General features: G+C 39.3%; 1 protein-coding gene across 1 annotated transcript in view; it reads left to right on the plus strand.

Annotated features, from left to right (window-relative positions):
• The window catches only part of pth1r (parathyroid hormone 1 receptor), a 51,192-nt gene extending 40,101 nt beyond the window's left edge, over positions 1-11,091 (plus strand). Inside the window, exons 7-13 of the mRNA XM_046850627.1 lie at positions 258-411; positions 3,694-3,754; positions 5,529-5,595; positions 5,993-6,098; positions 8,300-8,430; positions 9,129-9,170; positions 9,868-11,091. Coding sequence (XP_046706583.1) covers positions 258-411; positions 3,694-3,754; positions 5,529-5,595; positions 5,993-6,098; positions 8,300-8,430; positions 9,129-9,170; positions 9,868-10,230 — 924 coding nt within the window. The 3' untranslated portion in view covers positions 10,231-11,091. The remainder of the gene's footprint in view (positions 1-257; positions 412-3,693; positions 3,755-5,528; positions 5,596-5,992; positions 6,099-8,299; positions 8,431-9,128; positions 9,171-9,867) is intronic.
• Positions 11,092-11,494: the final 403 nt, after the last annotated feature.

An 11,494-nucleotide genomic window follows, 5' to 3' on the forward strand; every position in this document is an offset into this window, starting at 1 on the left:
TGATGATGGTGATGATGATGATGATGATGGTGGAGTAAGTGATGATGGTGGTGGTGGTGGTGATGATGACGATGGTGATGATCATGATGGTTGCGGTGATGATGATAATGATGGTGATGATGATGATGATGATGGAGTAAGTGATGATGATCGTGATTGTGGTGATGACGGTGACGATGATGATGTTGATGATGATGGTGATGATGATCGTGATGATGATGATGGTGATTATATTGTGTTTGTTGTTGTTGATGAAGATCGGCTGTAAGATCACCGTCACGCTCTTCCTGTACTTCCTTGCGACGAATTATTACTGGATCCTGGTGGAAGGTCTTTATCTCCACAGCCTCATCTTTATGACCTTCTTCTCAGACAGGAAATACCTCTGGGGCTTCACTGTCATTGGCTGGGGTGAGTAAAGGGGCGGGGCTGCAAGCTCCCGTGTGTACACTTATAATCTCAGTGTGTAATGGAGCAGGAAATGTGTTCTGACTGGTTATTTTACACTTTATTTCCATTCAAATGTAGAACATTTCATATGCAAATATAATGATGCAACAATCTAATTTACATAACTCTCTCATATAATTATAATTTCTTACATAATTTCTCTTTATTTTTATATTTTTTTTTCTTGTTGATTTCATAAATATTTTTCCTTTTAAAACTACTAAATATTTTTATTATATGAATATTAAATACAAATGTAATTTTATTTATATTTATTTATAAAGGTTTTTTTTTTATTCATTAATTATTCTCTACCGTTTTTTCTTTTTCTTTTTTAATTTTATGAAATAATTTAATTATGTAACATTTATAATATTATTTATTTTTGAGATGTATTTTGTATATTTCTTGTATATATACTTACAGTATGTTTATAATCTTATATTGTATTCTTTCCTGCTTTCGTCACATGATTGAACTGAAATGTGATTGTGTGTGTGTGTGTGTGTGTGTGTGTTTTTATTATTTGTGATGTTTTTACACACTCTGTCCTCACTAGCAATTAGCTCCTCATATTTAAACATGAAAAGGGTGAAGAATGAGAGGAGGATAATGAGGGTAATTAGCGCCACGTTAGCGTGTTCCTGAGCTCCATTATTAAAATCTACATTGTGACTTGTTCATGAATGGACAATAATTGCCGGTCATACTATTAAATAACCCCCATTGAGTGTGTGTGTGTGTGTGTGTGTGTGTGTGTGTGTGTTCACATGTTGTACCATGAGTCATGTGAATGATATGGTGTTTGTATCTGGGCCTCACTGTGCCTGCATTGTACACACTGTGCGAAGAGTGTGTGTTTGTGCACAGCGCATACAATGTGGATGCAGTGAAGTCACATGGCTTCAGTGTTTAGTCCTGACTGCTGTGACGCTTGTATCTCACACTGTTACACTCGTCTCTCACACGGTTACACTCGTCTCTCACACTGTTACACTCGTATCTCACACTGTTACGCTCGTATCTCACACTGTTACGCTCGTATCTCCCACTGTTACACTCGTCTCTCACACGGTTGCACTCGTCTCTCACACGGTTGCACTCGTCTCTCACACTGTTACACTCGTCTCTCACACAGTTACACTCGTCTCTCACACTGTTACACTCGTCTCTCACACTGTTACACTGTTACACTCGTCTCTCACACTGTTACACTCGTACTCATATCTCACACTGTTACACTCGTCTCTCACACTGTTACACTTGTCTCACACTGTTACACTCGTATCTCACACTGTTACACTCGTATCTCACACTGTTACACTCGTCTCCCACACGGTTACACTCGTATCTCACACTGTTACACTCGTATCTCACACTGTTACACTCGTCTCCCACACTGTTACACTCGTCTCACACTGTTACACTCGTCTCCCACACTGTTACACTCGTCTCCCACACTGTTACACTCGTATCTCACACTGTGACACTCGTATCTCACACTGTGACACTCGTATCTTACAATGTTACACTCGTCTCACACTGTTACACTCGTATCTCACACTGTTACACTTTTATCTGACACTGTTACACTCGTCTCTCACACTGTTACTCGTCTCACACTGTTACACTCGTCTCACACTGTTACACTCGTCTCACACTGTTACACTCGTCTCCCACACTGTTACACTCATTATCTCACACTGTTACACTCGTATCTCACACTGTTACACTCATTATCTCACACTGTTACACTCGTCTCACACTGTTACACTCGTATCTCACACTGTTACACTCGTATCTCACACTGTTACACTCGTCTCCCACACTGTTACACTCGTCTCCCACACTGTTACACTCGTCTCCCACACTGTTACACTCGTCTCCACACTGTTACACTCGTATCTCACACTGTGACACTCGTATCTCACACTGTGACACTCGTATCTTACAATGTTACACTCTTATCTCACACTGTTACACTCGTATTTCACACTGTTACACTTTTATCTGACACTGTTACACTTGTATCTCACACTTTTACACTAGTATCTCACACTGTTACACTGTCTCACACTGTTACACTTTTATCTGACACTGTTACACTTGTATCTCACACTTTTACACTCGTATCTCACACTGTTACACTCGTACTCATATCTCACACTGTTACACTTGTATCCCACACTGTTACACTCGTATCTCACACTGTTACACTCGTATCTCACACTGTTACACTCGTCTCCCACACTGTTACACTCGTCTCCCACACTGTTACACTCGTCTCCCACACTGTTACACTCGTCTCCCACACTGTTACACTCGTATCTCACACTGTGACACTCGTATCTCACACTGTGACACTCGTATCTTACAATGTTACACTCTTATCTCACACTGTTACACTCGTATTTCACACTGTTACACTTTTATCTGACACTGTTACACTTGTATCTCACACTTTTACACTAGTATCTCACACTGTTACACTCGTACTCATATCTCACACTGTTACACTTTTATCTGACACTGTTACACTTGTATCTCACACTTTTACACTCGTATCTCACACTGTTACACTCGTACTCATATCTCACACTGTTACACTTGTATCCCACACTGTTACACTCATCTCTCACACTGTTACACTCGTATTTCACACTGTTACACTCGTCTCCCACACTGTTACACTCTTATCTCACACGGTTACACTCGCTTCTCACACGGTTACACTCGTATCCCACACTGTTACACTCGTCTCCCACACTGTTACACTCGTATCCCACACTGTTACACTCGTATCTTACACTGTTACACTCGTATCTCACACTGTGACACTCGTATCTCACACTGTTACACTCGTCTCTCACACTGTTACACTCGTCTCACACTGTTACACTCGTATCCCACACTGTTACACTCGTATCCCACACTGTTACACTCGTATTTCACACTGTTACACTTTTATCTGACACTGTTACACTCGTATCTCACACTGTTACACTCGTATCTCACACTGTTACACTCGTATCTCACACTGTTACACTTGTCTCACACTGTTACACTTGTATCCCACACTGTTACACTCATCTCTCACACTGTTACACTCGTATTTCACACTGTTACACTTTCATCTGACACTGTTACACTTGTATCTCACACTGTTACACTCGTATCTCACATTGTTATGTATTTCATGGCTCATGAGTGATTGTGACTCTTTGTCACTCTTTTATGTTCCAGGTGTCCCTGCTATGTTCGTCACCATTTGGGCAAGTGTTCGTGCCACACTCGCTGACACGGAGTGAGTAACACACACACACACACACACACACACACACACAGTATGATTGGTCAATTACACTGTTGTTCATGTTAAGACCTGTCTTTTGATTTATATATACAGTTGTGTTCAAAATTATTCAACCCCCACTGAAATTGATTGTTTTGGTCGGTTTGACATTGATTATGATCATTCAGTCATCCTGCTTACAATTAAATCAAAGAGGCACGTGTAGGTCAGACAAATATAACATAACATTTATAATGAAATAACCACAAATGTCTTTTCTGAGCTCACATCATTATCAGTTTTATTCAACCCCCAAGTGACATTCAATCTTAGTACTTAGTACAACATCCTTTTACAGTTATAACAGCTTTTAAACGTGAAGCATAGCTTGACACAAGTGTCTTGCAGCGATCTACGGGTATCTTCGCCCATTCATCATGGGCAAAAGCCTCCAGTTCAGTCACATTCTTAGGCTTGCGCACTGCAACTGCTTTCTTTAAGTCCCACCAGAGGTTCTCAATCGGATTTAAGTCTGGTGACTGCGATGGCCACTTCAAAATGTTCCAGCCTTTAATCTGCAACCATGCTCTAGTGGACTTGGAGGTATGCTTGGGATCATTGTCCTGTTGAAAGGTCCAACGTCTTCCAAGCCTCAGGTTTGTGACGGACTGCATCACATTGTCATCCAATATCTCCTGGTACTGAAGAGAATTCATGGTACCTTGCACGCTGAAGCTTCCCAGTACCTGCAGAAGCAAAACAGCCCCAAAGCATGATTGACCCCCCGCCATGCTTCACAGTAGGCAAGGTGTTCTTTTCTTCATAGGCCTTGTTCTTCCTCCTCCAAACATAGCGTTGATCCATGGGCCCAAACAGTTCTAATTTTGTTTCATCAGTCCACAGAACACTATCCCAAAACTTCTGTGGTTTGTCCACATGACTTTTGGCATACTGCAGTCGACTCTTCTTATTCTTTGGGGACAGCAAGGGGGTGCGCCTGGGAGTTCTGGGAGGCCTTCATTACGCAGGGTGCGCCGTATTGTCTGAGCAGAAACTTCAGTACCCACATCTGACAAATCTTTTCTCAGTTCCTCAGCAGTCACACGGGACTTTTCTCCACTCTACGCTTCAGGTAGCGCACAGCAGTCGAAGTCAGCATCTTCTTTCTGCCACGACCAGGTAGCGTTTCAACAGTGCCCTTTGCCTTGAATTTGCGAATGATGCTTCCTATGGTGTCTCTTGGTATGTTTAACATCTTTGCAATCTTCTTATAGCCATTGCCCTTCCTGTGAAGAGTAATCACCTGTTCTCTTGTCTTCCTGGACCATTCTCTTGACCTCACCATGTTTGTAACCACACCAGTAAATGTCTAGAAGGAGCTGAGTATCACAGTCATTTTAAAGCTGCCTAATTGGTGCTTATTAGGCTTTATTGCTGCTCCCTGATATCCACAGGTGTTTTCAATACCTGATTGAAAACACTTCATTGAACCTCTGTTCTTCAGAGTGGTAGTCTTTAAGGGGTTGAATAATTATGTCAATGAAGAATTCACAAAAGAAACATTTACTACTGTATTACAAAACTAATTGATGTCATTTTAGTTGCATATGGTTCTTTAAGAAGTCCTTGTAGGATTTCATTCTGAATACAATTACAAATGTACACTAAATTCCCTAAAACCATTTACAGCATTGGGGGTTGAATAATTTTGAACACAACTGTATATATAATGTGTGTGTGTGTGTGTGTGTGTGTGTGTGTGTGTGTGTGTGTGTGTATGATACAGGTGCTGGGACCTGAGCGCTGGTAATCTGAAATGGATCGTGCAGATCCCTATTCTGACAGCCATTGCTGTAAGTTTACACACACACACACACACACACACACACACACACACACACACACACACACACACACACACACACACACACACACACACACACACACACACACACACACACACACACACACACACACACACACACACACCTACACACACACCAGACTCGTCCGTGTGAATGAAATGTTACTATAGTACTATGGTAACAATAACATATTAGATCAAGAGCATGAATTAAAAATCAGTTTAGGAGAATTCATCTCCACCTCCTGACCAATCAGAGCGCAGAACTCTGAAGCAGAACACTTGTACTGTAGCGCTGTGGTGTTTCACTACACAACAGGCGTAATTAATTTACTACTACACTTAAATGAATTATATATAAACTGAACTTTTTTTTTTGTTTTTAGATTAATTTCCTGCTCTTCTTGAACATCATCCGTGTTTTGGCTACGAAGTTGAGGGAGAGCAACGCCGGCCGCTGTGACAGCAGGCAGCAGTACAGGCGAGCAATAACCTCCTCACACACATGACCTTCAACCCTCTTTATGACTGTTCTTTTTTCTTTCTTGCTTTTAATTATAAAATATTTATAATCGATTTGCTGCATTCTTTTTCATTCATTGATTTTTTTCAATTATTTGCAACAATTCATTTGTATATGAATTTTTTTACAATGTTTTATTATATTTATTTAACGTTTTAACACAATCATTAATTCAATTTTTTTTCTTTTATTTATAATATTTATTTTTTTATTTACAACATATTTACCGACATGCTGATTTATTTATTTGTTTGTTTCCTTTCATTATTTATTTATTTATTTATTTAAATTATATTTTACATTTCTTTTATTTTAATTGTTTGTTGCTAGATTTTTTTTTTTTACCAGCCATGTTTATTTTTGTGATTTCTTTTGTTATTTGGAGTTTGCTGAGTCCGAGCAAAAGCCTTCAATAGACTCTAGGAGAAAGTCCTGAATCTTTAAACCGCATGCCTTCCATTGAGGAAGTTGGAGTTGAAGGACTCAGATGAAAACTTGCAGATCATTAGGACTGAACTCACTGAGGCAGTTTAAACAGCTCGTTCTTGCAGGGCTCCTCAGATGGAGGAATTTCACTCTTCATGTTGTTGGGAGTTCCCCTGGCTGAGACGCTGGTTTAATATTGCATGAGGTCAGGGACAGTCCCTCTGGACTGACAAACCGAGGTAAAGGGGTCATCTCCATCTTTAAGAAGAGCTTTTTACAACCTCAGGTTGAGGAGAAGCAGCAGGAATTCTGTCCAGATCATGGATCAGTGCTTATTGCAGTTTGGGATTCAGTCTTCATTTATTTTATGGGCTTGGAAAAGGCATATGATCATGTCCTTCATGGGAACCTGTGGAGGCTGTTTTGGGAGTATGGGGTTGCTATTACATCCCGTTTGGTTCCTGTAGAAACCGAGGGAGAGTCTAGTCTGGAGGTGGGAGCTCAGTGGTTGAGGCATTGGACTTTGGTTCAAAAGATCACAAGTTCAAATCCCACTACCACCACCAAGCTGCCACTGCTGGGCCCCTGAGCAAGGCCCTAGCCCTCCTCTGCTCAGGTTTAAGTCGCTCTGGATAAGGGCGTCTGCCAAATACCATGAATGTAAATGTAGTCTGTATAACATCAGCCCAGACTTGTTCTCAGTGCACACAGAACTTCACCTGGGCTGCACTTTGTCATCAGTTCTTTTCATAATTTTCATGGGCAGAGTTTTGAGGCACAGCCATGGGACAGAGGTTGTCCAGTTTGTTGACCTCAGAATTGCATCTCTGTTATTTACAGATTATTAAGTCCTTTTGGCTTCATCAAGTAGTGACCTCCAGGTGGATTATTCCATTTTTTTCCTGTATTCCCTACGGAACTGATATGCTGCCTCAAGCAAAGGAATATCTCAGAACTGAGATTGACAGGTGAATCGATGCATCATCAGCAGTCATGAGGACATTTGAAACGTCCCTGGTGGTGAAGAGAGGATTGAGCTGAAACCTCAAGGGTTGGGGAGCAAAAGAAAGAATTAAGTTGTGGGTACAAGTATGGAAATGAGCTTCTTTTGCAGGGTGGCTGGGCTTAGCCTTCAAGAACATTCAGGGGGGAAGTAGAATTGTTACATTCTGTGTTAAAAGGAGTCAGTTTAGGTGTTTTGGGCATGTGCTGGGGAGGCTGGATGGATGGATGGATGGATGGATGGATGGATGGATGGATGGATGGATGGATGGATGGATGGATGGATTGGTGGATATATGAATGAATGAATGAATGAATGAATGAATGAATGAATGAATGGAATGATATATGGTGAATTGATGGATGAATGGATGGATGGAATGATGAATGGTGGTTTGATGAATGGATAGATGGATGGATGGATGGATGGATGGATGGATGGATGGATGGATGGATGGATGGATTGGTGGATAAATGGATGAATAATTGGATGGATGGAATGATGAATAGTATATTGATGGACGAATGGATGAATAAATGAATGTATGGATAGAATAGTGGATGGATGGATGGATGATGGATGGATGGATGGATGGATGGATGGATGGATGGATGGATGGACCGCTTTCTTTAGTTGTGTAAATTGTTGTTTGTTACATAATGAAAATTGAAACAGTACCTTTTCTGGAGGAGGTGTTGTTACTGAAAGTGTTTGTTGTTGTTTGTGGACAGGAAGCTGTTGAAGTCACGCTGGTGTTGATGCCGCTGTTTGGTGTTCATTACATCGTGTTCATGGCGATGCCCTACACCGAGGTGTCTGGAGTTCCCTGGCAGATTCAGATGCACTGTGAGATGCTAATTAACTCCTTCCAGGTATAGATTTTTTTATTTTTCAAAAAACCTTTTATCTGTTTCAGCCTAAAGAATAATGACACGTCCGAGTCGGGTCAAGTTGCCTAGCAACAAGGGGCAGGGGTTAAAAAGAATAGCCACTTTTCCATTTCACACCAGAGCTACGAGGCTAATGTTGCTAACAAGTAGAAGCTGACAGCCTCGGACCATGTGCTCATGATGATGTGTGATGTCACATACAGGCTTCACATCACCATAACGCTGCTCGTTCACTTATACCTTTTTAATCTTTGATTTTCTTTTATTTTTTATTTTTTTGATGACTATAAATATTATAAAACAGATCCAGTGTTGGATATCAGACACACGTGTTTTATTTCATTCAGTTTTTTCTTAATATTATTATTATTATTTTTTTATCTTTACCCGGTTAAAAAAATTACATTTATGTTTTTTTTAAAAACTGAAATAAATAAAAAACTAAAATAAAAAATAATGTGACACTGGGTTATTTTAATATTAAATGAGTAAAGTCCCGCCCCCTTTTTTTATTGACTGTGTGGGGGAACTGATCTTGTTTGTAGTGAAAGCGTTCACACCAGGAGCGGTATGTAAACGTTACCGTGTGTGCGCGTGTGTGCGTGCGTGCGTGTGTGTGTGCGTGTGCGTGTGTGTGTGCGTGTGCGTGTTACTGACAGGTTTTCTTTCTCTCATTTCAGGGATTCTTTGTTGCAATAATTTACTGCTTTTGTAACGGAGAGGTAAGAGCGTCATCCCTTCATCAAACACTATTATTATTATTATTATTATTATTATTAATAAACCTGCCTTCAAATATTATTTTACTTTTAGAAAAAATATTTAATTATTTCATCAATGTGTTGTATTAAATGTAAAATATTATGATATTAAATAATTAACACATTTTTGTTAAAAACAATTATATTTAAATATTTATGATATATTATATATAATTTATAAATAAATAAATAAGAAGCAAATAAGAAAATAATTCAATTGTCAGAATTAATTAATTGTGCATTAATAATATAAATATATATACAGTAATCAAAATTTCAACTTAAAATAAATGTAGATTTATATATTAAATATTCATTATTAATTATTATTTTATATTAAAAATAAAAACAATTATTAAAAAGCAAAAACTTTCCTTTAATAATAATTAAATCTTGTTTTTGTTTTTTAAATAAATGGTCATGTAATTAGCTCATTAATGCTAATCATGGCTAGTTGGTTAATTAGCTAGTTAGCTAGTCTGTGTGATCTTCATTATTAGCTGGATGATTGTTTAAGCTAGCACGAAAGTTTATTGCTAACTTGCAACTTAACCATCATTTTTATAAGAATGAGTAAAAAAATGAAGGTAGCTCTGGTTGAGAGTGAGTATTCATGCTAACGCGAATGCTAACACGAGTGTCTCTGTGCCGTGTCCAGGTCCAGGCGGAGATAAAGAAGTCATGGAGCAGGAGGACGCTCGCTCTGGATTTTAAGCGTAAAGCACGTAGCGGTAGCAGCACGTACAGCTACGGCCCGATGGTTTCTCACACTAGCGTGACCAACGTGTCGTCACGGCAGCGTGACGCTGGAATGCGCCTCACGCCTGCTAATACCAGCACTAATGCTAACACCAATGGCCACCGGAACCTTCCAGGCTATGTGAAGAACGGTTCAGTGTCGGACCAGTCCATCCCTTCATCTGCTCATGACCTCCACATGCAGGATGACGAGCCTTCCAAGATGACAACAGACGAAAAACCCGCCACACTGGTGGAGGAAGAGCGGGAAACAGTTATGTGAATTGGTGGATGTTACATAAAAAACCTCAAGATCTGCTCTGGGAGGAGCTAGCTAGCCGTGCTGAATAAGCTAACAGCCTAGTGTTTAAAGGCTAGTGAAGGAACATTGACGAAACTCTGAAGGTACTCAGGAGGAGCTCTGAAGGAAATATTGAGGACCTCTGAATAAACTATAAAGAACCTCTCATGGAACTGTAATGGAATTCGAGGAGAGCAATGGAGGAACTGTGGAGGAACACTAAATAAATTCTGGAAGCAATATTGAGTATCTGAAGGGGCTCTGACAAAACCTTGAAAAAAAACTCTGAAAGAAGTCCTGGTGGAACTCTAAAGAACTTGGAAGAAGCTGTGGATGAACCCTAAAGCAAAACTGGATGAGCTCTAAATGAACTCTGGAGGAACACTGAAGGACTTTTTGAGGAACTCTGAAGGAACTCAAGTAGAATTAAGAAGACTTTTTGGTAGAAGATCTTTATTGTGTAATATATTGTATAAATGCTGTGAAGTAAAAAGTTTGACATGTTCTATTATAATTTTTAAAAGGAAAAATAATCAGGTATTTCTATGTCTTTATTGTTTTTTTTTTTTAGTATCTGACAAAAAATTCAGGTTTGGAATCATAATGAGGGACCAACTCACACCTACACACATCTTCACACCACACACCTTCAGGTTTTTATATTTTTTCATGAAATGACTTTCCAGGTCTTCAGAACTTCGTCGCTATGCTACATGCCCCTGCTCAGCATTGCTCGCTAATTTCTTCACTAATTCGATTTTTTTGTGAAAAATCTGTCCAATGTATTTGGGGGTAAATTTTGCCGTGACACCACTTACTGTTTTCATTTTTTTTTTGTCATAATTTACATTCCTTTAAAAAAAGCTAACAGGAATATTGTTTAGTTGTTGAGCTATCTTAGCTAACTTAAGTACAACTAGCATGATAGTATGTAAATGACCATACAATTTATGCTAATTTAAATTCTTCAACGTAACTCCACTAGCAACTACATTTTTTCAAATGATTTATGTTGTAAAAGTGTAAAATTGTATAGTGCGTAAATCAACTTAGTGTGTAAATGGTGTGTCAGGGCTCGTATTCATGTCAAAATGTTTACATAAAAACTGAAAATGTTTATATTGTGCTAGAAAACGAGCATGCTAATGTTTCTGTAATGTGATGCTAATGCTAAATGGGTCTAATTCACTTATTAAAGCAACAATGCTAGCTGCTTTTAATCAAACATATCATCTAAACAAAGCCC

This window comes from Silurus meridionalis, chromosome 6 (assembly GCF_014805685.1).
Source record: "Silurus meridionalis isolate SWU-2019-XX chromosome 6, ASM1480568v1, whole genome shotgun sequence".
Classification (NCBI taxonomy): Eukaryota; Metazoa; Chordata; class Actinopteri; order Siluriformes; family Siluridae; genus Silurus; species Silurus meridionalis.